This window comes from Pteropus medius, unplaced genomic scaffold (genome assembly GCF_902729225.1).
Source record: "Pteropus medius unplaced genomic scaffold, Ma_sr-lr_union100, whole genome shotgun sequence".
NCBI classification, from domain to species: Eukaryota; Metazoa; Chordata; class Mammalia; order Chiroptera; family Pteropodidae; genus Pteropus; species Pteropus medius.
Genome location: NW_024351647.1, coordinates 800,776 through 820,031, shown reverse-complemented (window position 1 = coordinate 820,031; position 19,256 = coordinate 800,776). Strand labels below are relative to the sequence as shown.

General features: G+C 44.9%; 1 protein-coding gene across 1 annotated transcript; it reads left to right on the top strand.

The window, feature by feature from the left end:
* Positions 1 to 863: 863 nt before the first annotated feature.
* On the top strand, positions 864 to 3,008 carry CHST14 (carbohydrate sulfotransferase 14). The gene has a single exon (XM_039843896.1). The coding sequence runs from the start codon at positions 1,109 to 1,111 to the stop codon at positions 2,237 to 2,239; it is 1,131 nt and encodes a 376-aa protein (XP_039699830.1). The 5' UTR covers positions 864 to 1,108; the 3' UTR covers positions 2,240 to 3,008.
* Positions 3,009 to 19,256: the final 16,248 nt, after the last annotated feature.

Here is a 19,256-nt window from a genome sequence, read left to right as displayed (position 1 = left end):
CTCCCCACACATAATGAGGTCTGGATACTTAGTGAAGTGCCCAGTTCGGGTGGGAACAGGCTGACCACTAACATTTAAGGCATTCCCATATCTGCCTCTAGCCCATGTGGCCAGCCTGGTGCCAATTAGCATGTTTGGCTCCAGGCAAGGAAGCTGCTGCTCAGCCTCCAGCTCCTCACCCTTTAAACTCTGTGCTGACCACATCAGTGGTCAGTTACCAGGCACCTAGTCATTGGACCCTCACCAGAGTGTGCCAGTTATCCCACCTTTCAGGCTGGGGAAGGGAAGACAGATGGGAGAGATTCCATTTTCAGACACTGCAACATTACCAGTGGATGAACACTAATCTGCCAGGTACTGTTAAATCTAAGAGTCACCATGGAGATGAGCCTCTGGTCAGTGCCTGACAGCCTTGTTCCTCTTTACTGGAGTGGCTGGGACAGGGTGGGTAAGGGGAACACACTGGAGACTCTGCTTCAAGCAAGAAAGATGGGCCTCTCCAAAGTCTGGATTCTAGGAGAGCAGTGGCGGGGCGGGGGAGAGGGTGCTTTCTCCAGAGTCACTCTTCGTAAGGGCGGACTTCGCCAGGTCTGAGTATGCGGCAGTGTTGGGTGCATGTCCTCTCCGTCCAGCTACTTGAGGGCACGCGCCGCGGCCTGAGTCTTTTCTACCTTCGGGACCTCGGAGCTTTTGTCCCCGGAACCCGGAGGACCAAGACCGCCCTGGTTCAGGCGCCCTCTCCCGGGTGGGGGTCTGCTTACGCCCTCCCAGCCTGCTCCCTGCAGGGCGCCCGCCCCTCTCTCCGCCCCCGGCTGGGCCCGCCCCCGCGCCTGTGTGACGGCTGGGCCGGGGGAGGAGAGCTGCCGGGCGGGACATCCGGCCCCGGTCCCTAGCCGAGCCCGCCCGCCGCCCGCCGTCCGCTCCGGCGCCTCCGCCTGGCAGCCGGTCACCCCTGCGCGCCGGGGCCTCCCGCCAGCGCTCCTCTCCCGGATCCTCTCCCGGAGCTTGTGGCCCAAACCCTCAGCGCCCGCCCCCAGGCCAAGCCCCACTCCCAGCGGACAGCCCTCGGATCCGCCCGGCTCGCGCAGGCCCCCACCTCCGGAGCACAATGTTCCCCCGCCCGATGACCCCGCTGGCGGCCCCAAATGGCGCCGAGCCCCTGGGCCGGGCGGTGAGGCGGGCCCCACTGGGCAGAGCCCGGGCAGGACTAGGGGGCCCTCCTCTGCTGCTGCCGTCCATGCTGATGTTTGCGGTGATCGTGGCCTCCAGCGGGCTGCTGCTCATGATAGAGCGGGGCATCTTGGCTGAGATGAAGCCCCTTCCCCTGCACCCTCCCATTCGCGAGGGCTCGGCCTGGCGCGGGACAGTCTCCCGGACCGGGGGGCTGTCCTTGAATGCCGAAGACTCAGACTTGCAGGTGAGGCAAGACATCCGGAACCGGACCTTGCGGGCAGTGTGCGGACAACCAGGTATGCCTCGGGACCCCTGGGACTTGCCGTTGGGGCAGCGGCGCACCTTGCTGCGCCACATCCTCGTGAGTGACCGCTACCGCTTCCTCTATTGCTACGTCCCCAAGGTGGCCTGCTCTAACTGGAAGCGGGTGCTGAAGGTGCTAGCTGGCGTGCTGCACAGCGTGGACGTCCGCCTCAAGATGGATCACCGTAATGACCTGGTGTTCCTGGCAGACCTGCGGCCCGAGGAGATTCGTTACCGCCTGCAGCACTACTTCAAGTTTCTGTTTGTGAGGGATCCCTTGGAACGCCTTCTCTCGGCTTACCGCAACAAGTTTGGCGAGATCCGAGAGTACCAGCAGCGCTATGGGGCTGAGATCGTGAGGCGGTACAGGGCGGGAGCGGGACCCAGCCCTGCAGGGGACGATGTCACCTTCCCCGAGTTCCTGAGATACTTAGTGGATGAGGACACTGAGCGCATGAATGAGCACTGGATGCCCGTGTACCACCTGTGCCAGCCTTGTGCCGTGCACTATGACTTCGTAGGATCCTATGAGAGGCTAGAGACTGATGCCAACCAGGTGCTGGAGTGGGTGCGGGCACCACCCCATGTCCGATTCCCGGCTCGCCAGGCCTGGTACCGGCCTGCCAGCCGCGAAAGCCTGCACTATCACCTCTGCAGTGCCCCACCGGCTCTGCTGCAGGACGTGCTGCCTAAGTATATCCTGGACTTTTCCCTCTTTGCCTACCCACTGCCTAATGTCACCAGGGAAGCCTGTCACCAGTGACCATGGGTATGAGCCAGCAGCTGTTGGGGACTGGTTTTGACAATGCCAGCTCCTTGTGCCTGCCATTTAGAGAAACCCTGGTGCTGAAGCCTGGAGTTTGTCCAGATGTCTGCCCTCAGAAGTTCCTTACCCTGGGTGGGTGCCCACAATAGCTCAGAAGACAGGGTTGGACAGGAATCCTGGTGATCCCCATTGGGATTTCTTGGGGACCAGTGTGATCGTTCTTGCCCTGGCAGAGCCAGATGTCAGTGAAGCAACACATCTGTTCTTCAGACTGGTTCCAGGCCCCTGGCTGTAAGGATTGTACAATTCACTTGATTCACCTTAACTTGCCAAACCCAGAGGTGGACCATCAGGAACTAGGCCAGAACTGGGAGCATACGGCTCTCATCACCGCATTCATCTGCTCCATGTGCCTCAGGGCTGGATTTAGCAGTCCTGCCTTACAAATGTATTTTGTGCCTTTCTGCTTCAGACTCAGAATTTCCTACACTTGCCAGGTTCTTTCCATTTTTCCAAGGAAAGGAAAACTGAGTCAGGACCCTTGCCTGGTAGATCTATTACCAGGTCCTGTAGGCATCCAAAGACCCCTGTGCCCAGCCTCTTGGGGCTCTGGGAACCTCCTCCCCCAAAATTGTGGCTGTGGCAGGTGTTTCTGGCTGCCACGTTTCTGACACATTTATTTAAAATTTGTATTTTTTGAAAGAACCCTTATGAAGGCTTTGTTTCCTAATAGCCAAATTTTTAATAAAGCTGTTTTGTATACGAAGTCAGCTTCTCTGATTCTTTCTGAGTTCCTGTGCATCCAGGCATCTCCTAGATGTCTGTCTCCCTAGGTCAGGAGAGGGAGCTTGCAGGTAGAGAAAGGAAGACAAAGTGTAACTTGCTTAGGTCAGTCCAGTGGGCTATTGCCATAGCATGGAGAATTTCGGGGCTCCCCACAGGCCACACCAGATCACAGACTCAGCTTCGGGGATGCCACCACAGGGCAGGCCCCATTGGGCATGGCACACCCCCACGGATTATTCCCTGAAGAAGAGAGTGGATGTGAGACACTGGCTCCTCCTCCTCTTAGGCAGGAATAGTTCTCGATTGAGGAAGTCCCCAGATGAAAAAGGGGATGTTGTATGAGCAATGGGAGGTTATTCCTAGCCTTGAGAATTATAAGGAAGACAAGGAGGTTGAGCAAGAGGTAGGGTTTTGCTGACTTAGATTCAGAGGGAGTTGTGGGTGTTGTGGAAGAATATACCTAGCCTTGCTATTGGCCTCACTTTGGAGGAGAAAATTGAGAGGACGGGGCTTCTATGCACACTTATGATTCTCTACCATGACTCATCAGGAGGCCTTACCTGAACTTTTGTCTGGGTCAGATTCCCCTCTTCAGGGTCCCCTTGGCTCTAGGGACTGCACCTCAGATAGCATCTGGACTTAGCATGCTCTGTTGTAATGGCCCAGTTACATTTTTGTGTGTAGTTGAGATTGTGTCTGTATTGCTCTCTTGACGTTCCCAGAACCTAGCCCAAGGGGCTGGCACACAGTAGGCATGTATGTGACTTAACAGAACCAAAGTGTACATCTTGCTACAGGACAAGGAGCACTGTGCTTGGAGTCACCCAGACCGATCAAGTCCCAGCTCTGTCTACCAGCTGCCTGACCACCTCTCTGAGCCTCCACATTCTCCACTGTCTCATGGGAATAATAACGCCTATATTATGTAGAGTGCTATGAGGATTAATGGAGACAAAATGCCCATCCCAGCACCTGGCTTAACGGTTGTTTTTTTGAGATAGTAGTTGAACGTCTATGTCCTCAGTAGCTTGTGGAGACAGGGGAGAAGCCAGGATGCTGTCAAGCCAGCACTGGAGACTGGAATTACCTCTGAGTAGAGCCCCTTCGACCTTTGGGTTCACTTCCTTTGCCAACCAGTCAGTCCTCTTAGCTTCCTGCTCCTCAGGGGTCCCCCACCCCCACTCTGTCCCCAGCTCCTTCCTCCTGGCTGGAAACTCAGCTATTCAGTCCCCCTCACAAGGCCTGCAGTGTAGAACACCAAAAACCCAGAGGATGCTGGACCCAGCTGTTATATTTACCTCATCTCATTTAATCCTCACAACAGCCCAGTACCACAGGTGTGATCCTGTTTTACAGACTCAGAAACCAGCACAGAGATGGTAAGTATCTTGCCCAAAGTCCAACCCAGGTGTGGTGCTTCCAAATTGGGGGGCGGCGGGGTGGGGAGAGAGAAAAAGAGATGTCAAGGAGGGTGGGAGAGAAGAAGGAATAGGGAGGTTAAGGACAATGAAGGGCAGGTTGGGGGTCGTTTTTAGGGGCATTAGTACAAATTCTCCCTCTTCAGTTCTTTCATTCCTTGCAAAAAATGCATTTAGCCCTGCTGACATTTACTAATCCCCACCCTAGATGAGTGGGAGACAAACGAAGTCCTTGATGTGGTTAGCTTATTGACTGCTTTCCTCCCAGGCATTAAAGGGTGCCAGGCCACAGAGCATCCTGACAGGCAGAATCTGGACACCCGTGGTGTGGGGTGGAGGATTTGAGGGTGAGAGGGAGAGAGATTGCTAAGCAGACAAACTGCCACCTACTGTCATTATTTTCCCTAGAGTCAGCCCCTGAGCAACTTAATTCGTCATCTACCCTTCATTTCAGGAAAATGGACTTCTTAAAAAGAAGCTGCCAAAGAGGTGGCAGAGAGTTCTGGGGGTCCGGCTGGCTCTAGTGGGGCCTGCCTTATACTGGGCACCTAGACCAGAGCTGGGGCGTGGGTTGGCAAGCTCTGGGTTGCCAGGGGGGGGGTAGGGACTTTCTCAGGACTGGACACCTGGTTGTGTCTTCATGGAATTCTTCCTTTGTACTGGATCCGCTCTCATCCCCACAAGGAGCTAAGTTCTACACTACTGCCTGGTGCCTATGAAGACAAGGGTCTCCTTTAGAATTCACTTCATCCTGACAATCCAGTTCTCCTGGGCACAGGGGGATGGGGCTGGCAATTGTTTAACTTTTTTTCTCTCACTTCTGTCCCGTCCCTCCAGGAGGGTCCCACCACATTAGACCTTCTATAGGGAGTGAGGTCTGAGTGGAGCAGCTGACTCTCCTCCTAGGTAAACACAGAACCCTCTCCTTTCCCAGGGGCTCATCACCAGAGAGGGCCAAACCCTCAGACCCCCTCCCAGGGTGGATCCAGTGCTTTCCTTACTGAACTAGCCCCTGCCTGGCTTCAAGCAAGAGGAAAGGCATTCTTTCTCTTCCTAAAGGAAAATACTAGTAATTAACAATAGCTCCTCGAAAAAAAAAGCACCTGTGTCAGGTACTGCTGGTACTGCATCGTCCTCTTCATTCTAACAACCTAGCAAGGTAAATAAAGTTATTTCTATTTTATAGATGACAAAATTAAGCCTAAGGGACTTGTCCAAAGAGATGGTGGGGTTGGGATTAAAACTCACCTCCGTCTAATGTTTGCTCCTCTGTATGTAAATATACATCATAAGTTATCCAGCTCATTGCATTTGCTGATAAGCATTGTGTTCATTTTCTCTGTTTTTTGTGACTGTCTCCAACCCTTCTTCCCACCATTCCACAAGTTATTCTGTCTACGGACATCTCCAGCTATTACAAAATTCCCCAGATTTGCCCACTATGAGAATCAACTTCTCAATAGTGCTGGACCCAAACTATGAATATACTAGACTTTCACTTCGAGTCCCCTGAGAAGCAGAAGCCAAGGCAGAATTAGAGGTTCAAGAGATTTATAGGAGAAACAGCTGTGAAAGATAAAGGGCAAGGGAGCAGGAGTAGGCTGAAAGAGACTGACACCTGTGAAAGGAGAGAGAAGGAAAGAATGGGTGGGAAGAGTCTTGGATTACAGTACAGCTCGAAGAAAGTCTCAGCAAGACCAGTGGGGAATCCCAGGCAAAGATTGCCTATTGGAGAAGTCCTACTTCAGCCAAAGTGGGGAGACACAAACATTGAGGCCGATCAAAAGTAGATCAAAAACTACAGCAGCAGCCGAGGACTGTCAGCAATTGCACTTCTCACAGTAGGTTCTCTTAAAGGGAGATATGAACACAGCACCTCCATAGCTGGCACACAGACCCAACTTGGCTACTCTGACTACTGGGCATTGGTCCCCAAAAGTTCTGTTGAGATAAGGACATTTTCAACAACCGGAAAACAGCTATTGGCCTACAAGAACCTCTAGATATCTTGGGAGTCTTGAACTAAACTCTTCCCCATGGCCATTCCCTGGTTTTATAGCAGGACTACTGCCTCTGCCTTCATTTGGGCATCGGAAGACATGCCAATGCTGTCATTTTCAGGATGTTTCCTCTGCAGTTTACCTAACTCGCTACAGGTTTTGATTATCTTTGGTTTGTGTCGTTGTCATTAACTGGGTGTATATTGATGATCGCCTTTGTATAGCTTTCTTCTCTCATGGCTCACATCCACTCAGGTGAGAGCAGATTTACCCAGAAGTTGTGTCTGAGTGCTGGAGCCCCAGACTTCCCAGGGGATATAGTCCATGCTTCCTCTCAATCTGATCATCCCATAAACTCCAGGGCAGCCTGAATGGGAAACAAAATTTTCCTAAAGAGACCTGCATGCCCACAGATACCACCAGGTCTTCTGTAGCATTCCCCTACTCAGCTTTTGAGCTTATTACTGCCCAGTCTTGGACCCTTCTGCAGAGGAGTCCCACAGAGACAAAGAGAAGCATAGCATCAGTCTTGATTTTGCCTTTGTAAAGGGACAAGGAGGATCAAGTTCAGGCCAGGTCATCTTCTACACCTCAACCCTGTATCCGGAAAGCTGTGCCAGCCTCAGTCTTGGTGTGGGGCTTTGGGAAGTGGAAAGACATGAGGGGCTTCAAGAGCTTGGGAAAGAAGAGCCTGTCATATCACTCTTGCCAGCACCCCCAGATCTGCTGGGCTACCACCTCACTGACTGACTGCAGATGAGGAAATCAGATATTTGATCTCACAGCAGCCTATAGGATAGGAGATCATCAACCATCCACTGGATCATTTCTCTGTCCTCCACTGTAGAGAGATTGAGTTACCCAAGGGGCAGCAGAGTCCCAAGAGTCCAAGCATTGTGGCCAGAGGGGACATCAGAATAGAGGAGTTCATGAGAACTAGAGATCAGGCTGGCTCCTGAGCAAAGGGCCACAGGCTGCCTGGAGAAAGGCACTTAAGGCATGCCCAAGAATAGTATGGTTGGCTGGTAGGAGTAGGGGGAATGGGGCAAGGCTTTCTGGCTGAGGAGCTAAGCCAGACGGGGTGTCAGCTGACTACTGGCAATGTTGGCATGCCTTCCCTACCCACCAATGAGAAGCTGTAGTGAGCCTTTTCCACAGAAACTGTTGGACACAATGGCAGGCCAGTCCCCTGAAATGGAGGTCTCCTGCTTCTTGGGAGCAAGTGTCCAGTAATAAAAAGAAAGCTATTCTGATAGATGAAAGAGCTGGCCTAACTAAAGCAGGGAAGCCAGAAGGGGAAAGCCAGCTCCAGTGCAACTTTTAAGAAGGACTCTTTGATTTTTGTTCGCTGAGACTACAGCCCCAGCACCCACATATAAGACAATGAATAGACAGAGGACTGGGGAGCTATGCACACAGAGGGGAAACCGAACAAGGAAGGGGACTCACAGTCTCAGCTCAGACACCTGGCCCTCCCTGAGGCTTTTCTCAGGTACAACCACTTAGCCCCTCACTTCTAGGAGAGCTTTCAATCCATGAGGTCCCTTGTCTGTCCCTGGCCAGGGCCAGGCCTGTTTCTCTTTAAATTTTTTACAGGGAAGGCGCTCAATAAAGGTTGAATAAATGGAAGGTCCAATGATTGGATGGATGAGTACATGGATGAATGAGTGGATGGATGAATGGATGGGTGAACAGATATATGTGAGTGGGTATGCTTGTATGTGTATGAGTGTGAATGGAAGGATGGATGGCTAGAAGGATGGATGGATGGATATGGATGGATGGATGGATGGATGGATGGATGGATGGACGGATGAGTGGATGGACAGACAGATGGGTGGATTGGTGAATGAGGGAGTACATGGATGGATGGATGAATGGGTAAATGGCAGCAAGGGGAATAAAGGAAGAGGAACTTATTGTAGGAAGAGAAATCAAGAATCACAGGGGACATCTGGTGGTTAGCATATTGCTTCTTAAAAGGAGGAAGCTGGAGGGAAGGAAAGATGAACCACTAAGGAAGCAATAGCAGAGGTTTGGCAGATGGAGGAAGTGGCCCAGGCAGGGCGGGGTCCAGGGCTTTTTGAGATACAGGAGGGAAAGTGTGCTACCTGGACTGTCAAGAAGATAGCCAGGTGAGAGACAGATGTCATGAAAAATAGAAGCAAGAGAGGAACCCAAGAGTTGAGGAGTGACCATGGGAGTTCACCGAAGGGAAGAACTTACAACACGCAAATGGCTTCCCTAAAGCAGAGGTAAAAGGGGGCCATGTTCATTTGTTCCTAACCCATCTAGGCTTCCTACATGAGATGAGTCTCAGCCTCCAGTGATTATTAGGGAGGGAATCACCTGAGGTATTAAGGACACATAGTGACCTGATTCTTGCATTCCAGTCCAGACACTGCCACAAGCCTCTCTGATGATCATGAGCAATTCCCTTCTGTAAGTCTCAGTTACCTCACCTGTCACTTCACTACCTTATGGGGACTTGTAGACTACATGAGGAAAGGAATTTTACAAAGTATAAAACTCTGAACAAGCAGAAGGCTGGAGAGCAGCAGTGGGATGAGAGTTGAAGAGTCAGGAAATCCTGAATTCAGATACTTGCTGTCTTGTTAGACACTCATTAGCTGGGCTAGTTGAACAAGCCTCTAAACATTTCTGAGTCTATTCCTCCACAAGTAAAATGAACAAAATAACATCTATCCTGAAAAATTGTTGTGAGGTTTCAAAATAAGTCACAGAACATGCCCGGTATTCAATAAAAGGAAGCTAATGTTACATAAAAGAGATTATCAGGGCTGCGCTGGGGGATTGGGCAGCAAGTGCCTGGATGTAGGCTGGGTCTCCCAGAGGAAGGAGCACCTCTTTCTCATTCTCACAAAGGTCTGCTCTCCAAATTCTGCACCTAGGGTGCTACCTCCATCAAGCCTGGGATTAAAAGTGTCATTTCAAGCTCTGATCTCTTAACTCCCACCATGGAGAAATCTGAAGACCAGACTCTGAACATGGCCAATGACCTGGACTGGGTGGGTCCAGACATCCTCTTCCCAGAGTGTGAGATGAGGGAACATTGTCATCATCCCTTGGGGGGCCAGGCAGAGTGGAAGAGGCTCAAGCAAGGCTCCAGCAGCCTGAGTCTTACCACCATTCCATGTCAGAGCCTGTCATTCACTGTTTTACAGTCATTCTTTTGGTTTAAGAAATTATCCCCACGTAGATGCAACAGTCAAACAATCATAGTAAAGAGCCTTCATTTATTAACTGCCTCTTTGTGCCAGGCCCTGTGCAAAGAGATGTCTGTATACCTTTTCTTCTATTTTTTTTATTTTGAGAATGGTCAAACCTACATATAAATTGTAAAAATAGTACAGCAAACATCCATAGACCTAGATTCACCAGTTCACATTTTGTCACATTTGTTTTATCTCTGTATATGTATGTTTTTCTAAACCATTTCAGAGTAGATTACAGACTTTGTCATGCTTTACCCCCAAAATATTTCAGCATGTATTTCCTAAGGAAAAAAAATTATGCTGTGTAACCTAGTACTATAATCAAACCTAAGACATTTTACAACAATATTGTATGTCTACATTTAAATTTTTCCAATCGTCCAGATAATGTCTTTTGACTTTTTATTTTTTTAAGTCCAATCAAAGATCATACACTGTATTTACTTGTCATGACTTCTTAGTTTCCTTTCATCTAAAACAGTCTTCTCTATATTTCCCCCCTCCTTTCGTCTTTTATGCCATTGACATTTCGGATTGTTCAAATCAGTTGTTTGTAGTATGTCTTTCAGGTTGGATTTTCTGATGGTTTCCTCATGGTTAGATTCAGGTTGATCTACATTCTCCTAGTGACTCTCTAATGGGTTTTACTACTCCGTTTTACAGAAATGCAAGCCAAGACTCAGAGAGGGCTGTCATACAGCTACTGAGAGGGTGTCCTGGAATTGGATGCAGAGAACTTGGGTCTATGCTCATACTCCACACTGCCCGGAGAGCTGTGGAGCCTTATCATTTGGGTTATACGGTGAATTAGCAGCCTCTTTTAGCACCTTGACCATAAATGGAGAGAAGATTTTGACAGGACCTGGTGCAAGAAGAAAAGGGATACCCCGTGGGTGGTGGCACCACCAACATATTCTGCAGTGAGCCCTAGCCTCCATGGTCAGCCTGGCTGGAACCTCCAAAAGCTCCTTTAGGCTGTTTTAGAAATTTGACTTTTTCAGCCCCTTTCTAAAGAACTGCGGGGGAAATGATGTGTCACATCACACACACACAGACACACACACACACACACACCCTCACTCACGCACCATATGCCACACACTACTAACGGTGTAACAATCTTCTGGGTACTGTCATAGGTGAATTCTGTCCCGTTGCCTAACAACTCTAGGGCATTTCAGCCCTTCCCAGCCAGAGGGTGGGTAGAGAGGGCAACCCCATGCCTGGCTGGGAGTCTCTTGCTGTGGAGGTCTCCTGGCCCTCTTCCTCACAACAGGTTGCCTAACAACCACAGAGGTCCTTGTGTTCTGTCAAGTTACCTTCCTCACAGGGAATGAGCAGAGTCTCTTTAGGGCCTTTTTTCCTGGCTTGGCAGCAACACAAGTGCAATATAGAATACAGGGCTCCTCCCAGGGAGGGGTGCCTGAGAGCTAAGGGGAGAATGCATATCTCACTCTGCAGTGAACCTTTGAAGAGAAAAGGGTAAAAGGAAATTTCGAGAAAGAACATTTTGCCAGGACAGTCAAGTTTCTTGTGGAATGGTGCCACAGAGTTTCAGAGACCTACTGGCCAAGAGTGCTGTGTTTGGGTCCTGGCCATGATCCTCCGTGTAAGTAGAGAGATGGATAGTTCATGTACCTGGAAAGCTCCTTAATCATATAGACCTGCAGTTAATCTTGAATATGTGTGTATAACTTTAACCATTTTATTTGGGTAATATTTAAGACAAGGGTCTTTGCCTGGGGTCCTTGGGCCCCCTTAGGGGTCTATGGACAGAGTTCAGAGGTTTGGTAAACTTGGGGACAAGTTATATCTTTATTTTCACTAACCTCTTCTGAAATGTGTAAAATATTTTATGAAATATTATAAATTCATAGTTTTATAAAATATTAGTAAAATCAGTGACTGTCATCTATGGAATTCATAGATGTTTTATATTTTTTTACAGTTGTCGAAGATATCACAAACTAGCGATTACATTTAATAACTATTTAGAAATTAGGTGTTATTAGACCTGCCACCTGACCCTTAATGTGTTCATAAAGGAGCACATATCAATATAATATTTTTATTTTTTAATATTTTGATAACTAAATTTCAGTATAATTGGTTTCCTCGCAATCGTATGCATTCTTTATGCAAAACGTTATTCTGAAGCTTCACCAGGTTGCCAAAGGAAGCTGTGATACAAAAAAAAGGTTAAGAACCTTGGGTTTAGGCTATAGAAGTTTTTGTCAAACTAAGACCCGAGGAAGTATTCCAGGGAGGCTTTTAATTTTGAATGTTCAGTGTTGATGCTAACCTAAATAAATTATTGTATAGTATTCCCGATGGCTTGAACAACTACCTCATAATCCAGTATTGCCATGCCATCTCAGCTGCCGAGTTTGCATCTACAACAGAAGTGATGCCAAGCAGCTCCACCTGAATTGTTCCATTCTGATTGGAAAATAACAGACAGATCAAATACGTGAATGATGACAATAAAAAAAGAAGATGGTGAGGAAGTCATTAGAACAAAGTGTACTGAATTCAAAGAACCTACACCCAAGTGGTCGGCACCATCATCAGGTGGGCAGAATTCAGTTGCAGCAACACCGTATCACTTATCACATAAAATTAGTGATTTTAATTTGGACTGTTTTTAGTAATTTTGTTTTGGTTTTCACAATAATATCATAAATGTTAGCATAATTACCTTTAGTTTCATGGTTTGAACTTAGTTGAGTAACAAATTGACACCAGAGATCTGGGAATTTTTTCTTCTTTAATGGGGGTAATTTACTCAAGGGCAAGAAATGCTGGCTCAGGTACTTACTAATAACTTCATGTTTCCTTCTCTAGCTTACCCCTTTTACTTTTGAAGAATGACTGAGTTAGAGTCTCAAGTTTGGCGTTACTTGATTTCAAAGGCTTCCCAGATATACAATTAAATAGGAAATTACCTAGTAATCTCTGGAGATGTCAGGAATATGATTCCTTGATTCGTCCAAAATCATTTTCTCATATCATGAGAGCTGAAATATATGGGTGTCTTTATTCTGGTGAACGTTGTATACTGTGTTTGACTTTCTCAAGATATGACTTCTTATGATGTAAGCACTAATCATGGGGTTGGGCTGGGGGCAAACTGTCATGAAGTCAAGGGGACATTCGATGTGTGGTGTGCATGAAATATTCCTCCTTTCCTAACCTACTCAGGAAAGCATTTAAGTTATGTTTTCTATAATTCTATTATTAAATATATATATATATATATATTCTAGATATGCTACATATATGCTATTTTTTTTTCCGTTTTCTTTTATGTAGCAGGGCCTGAAATTAGAAAACCTACAAAGTGTCAGATGGTTCAACTTTCACTGATTAGCTTAGATGCTCTTAAGGATCAACTATGAAGTCATTTACCAGTGATGCTTTTTTAAAAAAGTGTATAGCCCTTGTTGGACTCTGAGTCCCATTTAATATGGCAATGTTGTCCCCAAAACTTCAGGCTCCCTCTCTGTTTGAGAGTCCCAGCAGCTCACGTTGCCTCTCCACTGCTATGGGGGCTTTTCTGGTTGTCCTGGTGACCTCAATCTATGTTTCCAGGCTACTCAACAGCCTGTGGAATGGTGGCCAGCCTTGGACAGTGTGTGCCCTTCTTTGAATGACTATGCTCTTCCTCAGGCCAGCTTCCTCTTGGCACGACCTCCTCTCCAGCCAACTGGTATGTATCTGTGCTGTCATGTTCTTATAAATACAGCTCCCTGTGTTGCCATGCCTGACTCCTTGAGGTCTGGATGGTTTCTCTTACACCATTCCAGTTCTTGAAGTGCCCAGAAAGTTCAGTTTTACATTTCTTTTTAAGAAAGAACTTGGAAAATAAGTCTCCTGGGGCCTGGCTAAAAAACTCTGCTTGAGGAATATCACTCAGAGCAGCAACAGAGGAAGTTCTTAGATAAGGGGTTTTTTTGTGTATGTGATTAAAAAAAAAAAAAGTAACAAAGTCACTCTCAACAATTTTTAAATGAATAATATAGTATTGTTAACTATATACATATTGTTATACAATAGATCTCTAGGACTTTTTTATCTTGCATGACTAAAACTATACCCATTAAACAACTCTCTATTTCCCTTCCCCCCAGTGCCTGGCAATCACCATTCTACTCTCTGTATGCAAAAGTTGACTGCTTTAGATATCTCATATAAGTGGAATCATGCAGTATTTGTTTTTTTGCAGCTGTATTATTAGCATAATGTCCTCAAGGTTCATCCATGTTGTAACATGTGACAAGATTTCCTTTTTTTTTTTAGGGCTGAATAATATTTCATTGTATGTATATACCACATTTTGTTTATTCATTCATCTGCTGATGGACATTTAGGTTGCTTCCACATTTTGACTATTGTGAATAATGCTGCAATGGACATGGTTGTGCACATATCTTTTCAAGATCTTGTTTAAATTCTTATAGGTATATATCTAGAAGTGGGATTGCTGAATTGTATGGTAGTTCTATTTTTATTTTTTAAGGAAATTCCATACTGTTTTTTATTGTAGCTGCACCATTTTACAATCCCTTCAACAGAGTACAAGGGTTCCAGTATCTCCATATCCTCATCAACACTTATTTTCTGGGTCTTTTTTTTTTCCTTTTTGATAGTGGCCATCCTAATGAGTGTGTGGTGATATCTCATTGTGATTTTGATTTGCATTTCTCTGATGATTAGTATGCTGAGCATCTTTTTATATGTTTGTTGCCCATTTGTATATCTTCTTTGGAGAAATGTCTATTCAATTCCTTTTCCCATTTTTAAATGGCATTTTTTTATTGCTGTTTTTGAATTGTACAAGTTCTTTATATATCTGGATATTAACCTCTTATCAGATATTTGCTTTGGAAATATCTTCTCCCATTCCATAGATTGCATTTTTTTCTCTGTTTGTTGTTTCCTTTGCTGCACAGATGTGTTTAAGTTTGATACAGTCCCATTTGTCTATTTCTTCTTTTGCTTTGTTGCCTATGTTTTTGATGTCATATCTAAGAAATCAGTACCTATTCTAATATCAGGAAAGTTTCTCCCTATGTTTTCTTTTAGTAGTTTTATAGTTTCAGGTCTAATGGATTAGACCTTTAATCCATTTTGAGTTAATTTTTGTAGATGGCATGTCCAAGGGTTTATTTTGGAGCTTTCTATTCTGTTCCATTGATCTCTGTGTCTATCTTTATGCCAGTGCCATACTGTTTTGATCACTATAGCTTTATAATATGTTTTGAAATCAATGTGAGGCCTTCAGCTACGCTCTTCTTTCTCAAGATTGTTTTGGCTATTCAGTATCCTTTGAGATTCCATTTGGATGTTAGAATGGCTTTTCTATTTCTTTGAAAAAATGCCATTAGTAAACCAGAGGGTCTTAACCTATGTTCCCAGAATCCCTGTATGGCATTTGGAGTGCTGAAAGCCCCCTGGAACTGCATGTGTCTGCCTCTAAGCCTTTTAACCTGGTCTCTGCTCAGACATTTGAAGACTCTCAGGAACCTGTAGATGGACTCCTGATCACATGTAACACAAAGGTCAAAAATGATGGCTGTGGGTAGTGGATTTGTCATGATGCAAGGGGAAATCACACATAGGCATCCAATCCAAAGCATCTCATGGAATACAAATCTGGCCTTATTATTACTTCATATTGTTGCTGTTGGTTTTTTCAGTTACCACTATTCTCACATTGGGGAAAATATTGCTGTCTTAATCTGTACCCTTGAAAGCTTTATTAATTAGAAAGCAATATTCCATCAACTAAGTATTACTGTAGTAGTGTTTCGCATTAAAATGGATATCTGCTTTTCTCAAAACCTGTCTCTTTTCTGTTTGGGTCTCTGGTGGTCTATCATCTCAGACTATCAGCCCCACAGGAGCAGGGCAAGCATCATTTTTAATTGTCCTTGTCTCATCAGATTGGGTGTGGAAATTTGGTGATGAAGTTGTTATCATGAGTGTTCCCTGGTGGTATCTGAGCAGGTTGGGGGACAGCTTCACAATGTGTTGATGCATTTTGTTCAGCAGTTTGTATTCTTAAGCACAATGGAACAACAGACTTTTACAATATTTGTTAATGCAATAATTGTTAATGAGACTGCTATAGACTGAGTTTGTGTCCCCTCAAAATTCATACATTGAAGCCCGAATTCCTAATGTAATAGTATTAAGAAGTGGGGCCTTTGGGAGGCAATTAAGTTTAGATTAGGTCATGAGGGTGGAGTCCCTGTAATGGGATTAGTGTCTTTATAAGAGGAAGAGACCAGAGCTCCCTCTTTACCATGGAAGTACACAGTGAGAAGGCTGCAGTCTGAAAACCAGGAAAAGGGCTCTTAGACGCTGAACCTGCCAGCAACTTGACCTTGGACTTCTCAGCCTCCAGAACTGTGAGAAATGAAAGTCTGTTGTTTAAGCTGCCAGTCTGTGGTTTTGTTATAGCAGCTCGAACTGACAAAGAGACTCTTACTGATCAAAGCACAAGTCAAATAACAGGATCTTACACTTTACTTTTCATAATTCAAACCACCCTTTCCTCCTGGAAACCACTGCCTGAATTGCAAATTTGAAGGCAAGGTTTCCTTGGACCAGCGAAACAAGTTTGCCCATCCCTCCTCTGCCCACCTTTGACTAGAATGGCTCTGACTTTGTTCCACTTCCCACCTCCCTCCTGAACCTCTCCGTTACTCAAGAGTCTAGAGTATTTTACTATTCAGAGTATTTTACTATTCAGATTGTGCTGTTACTAGCATCAATGGTCAGAAAAGCATCCTTTTGGGCTACAGTCATTAGTGAGGGGCCAGGCTTGTGCTGACATTTCCCGAAGGAACATAAGTTGCATTCAGGAAGTAACAGGCCTTGTGAAAAGTTTTAATGGTCAAATGCTTTGGGGAAATCCAGAGTTACATGCAATTTAAAAGATTACCGCAGGACTTTTTTTTCTGATATATTACTGTGTCTTGTAGACTGAGTGGAAGGTGGAGACAGTGGTACATGTACAGTTCTTCTAAACTTATTTGACTCCATAATCCCTTTTTTCACAGGTCTGGGGTTCCTCTGAATCTACTTTGGGAAAGATAAATCTCTAGAAGGCACAAACCAGCTCCTAAATCAGCTTTGCTATTTGGACTCTCTCCTGTAGATAAACATATGTACTAAATGTTTCCATCTACTTTGAATTTCTAGAAGTAAAAGTTAATAGGTATGATTCAGGTAGAAAGATGGGTGGTGTGTATGAGTGTTTATTTTATTACTCTTTGAAATGTACCTATATTTTATGAATAGTTTGTTAGAAATTATTTTTCTCTTGCTTTAATACTGAGTACCATAGCTTTTATAATCCACATACTATTATTCATTAACTCTAGAAATAGAGAAATGAGCTTCCTGAAGTTTTAAATTATACTAAGCAAGACTAAAAAGTATTCAGAACAGGTTTATTCTTTTCTCACTTACTATTATTTTAAATCTATTTCTTTCAAATATACATAAAGAGATTATAAGGCTTAGAATACCTGTAAATATCACCCAGTTGAACTGTGTGCCACAGAGTAGAAAACTTCACCTTCTATACTTGTTATCCTATGTTTTTTCCAGGATATCTATAACAGTATTTAAGAGTACAGGGTTGGAAATCAAGGAGATCTGTATTTAAATGCACACTTCATTATTTATCTCTATGACATTGGGTAAATTAATTCACTTCTCAAAGCCTCAGTTTCTGGATCTGAAGAATAAAGTTTGTTTGAAGATTTAGATGGGATAATACATGTAATGCTCTATAAATTGCAGCAATTCATATAAAGTACTTACCAGCACCATTACTGGCCATGTGAACTAGCAGGCAGAATGGATAACTGCTTGTTAATTTTAGGGGCAGCAAAATATCTTCCTGCCCTCTAGTTTTGATTGTTAACTTTATATGTCAACTTGCCTGAGCCATGCAGTGCCCAGATATTTTGTCAAACATAATTCTGGGTGTTTGGGGATGAGAATAACAGTTCTCATCAGTAGACTGAGTAAAGCAGATTGTTCTTCCTAATGTGGGAGGGTCTTATCAGTTGAAGGCCTGAATAGAAAAAAAAGCTGACCCCTACCCCCGAGAGTAAGGGAGAACTCCCCTTGCCTTTTACCCTGAGCTGGAACATTGGTCTTTTCCGGCCTTCTGACTTGAAACATCTGCTCTCGAGTCTTGAACCTGTTATATTTGAACTAGAACAACACCATCAACTCTCCTGGGTCTCCAGCTTGCCAACTGTAGATCTTGGAACTTCTCAGCTTCCATAATTGCCTGAGCCAATTCCTTATAATAAATACAAACACACGCACGCACACACACACACACACACACGCACGCACGCACACACACACACACACACACACACACGCTTTTTGGTTCTGCTTCTCTGAAGAATGCTGACAAATACAACTTTGATAGATATTCTTAAAAATCCACAGTTAAGACGTTCAAGATGACTAGAAGAACATCAACTTAAGGACTGATATGAGCATTAAATATACAGTTACTCATAGGACTAAGACTGAGTGAGAGTTAAAGCAAAGAAAATACACTGTGTAAAGATCATATGATCATGTAATGTAGCTATAGGACAACTATAAAAATTGGGGGAAAACAGGGACGGCATATGCAAAAATAAATTTTAACTGTTCTCACTAATTGTATCAATGGTGGTAGTATTCATGTTATTCTGAGACTATTAGTGTGTATGATGTGGGATAAAGTAGATTATTAATAATGCAATAATCCAATTTTATCCTGCCCCAGGCTTCTTGGGATAGGAGAATAGAGATACCGATGTAATACAGAAAGAGTTAAGTGAAAACCTTGTAATCCTGCATTCTTTTCACAAGCCACAGCTGCCTTGCCTTGTGCCCACAGCCTTTATGTTCTCACACCCAGCATGACAGACTCCAGCTCATTGACAGTCCCTCTTGCCTGGGAATTGCCCTTCCTTCTTCTTCCCCAGTCTCCACCTCCAGTAGCTATGTTTGTAACACATGAAAATGCCCACCATGAAGTGTTTGGATACCTTTACTAAACACGTGTATAATGAAGCGGAGGAAGTAGATCTGGGAAAAGAAAACCAAGAAGCTGCCCCATAGAGACTTCCCTGATACCTGACAACTTTCTTATCCCTGGTTTCACTCCCTTCCTGGGGCCTGGTTGCACTTCTATCCTTGGGCTCTGTATATCCTTATACTAAACTTCTCTTTTCTGCATAAGCTTGCTTGAGAACTTGTTCTCACCTATCAATTTAGAAAGGGTCTAGCTAATTCTTACTAAAGTATACATGATTAATAAAACTCTCTAAGATTTAGAAACAAAAACAAAAACTCCTCAGTCCTGTATTTGAATTGGAAGTATCAGTACGAACCCATGAGGTATTTTATATTTATCTATTGATTGATATATCAATTCATCTATCCATCCTAGCTCTGTTATCTGAAGAGGACTAGAAACGGTGACCAGCCCAGTAGCAATAAGGATCTATATTATTTGGATTGTAGTCATAAAATATTATTTTCTACT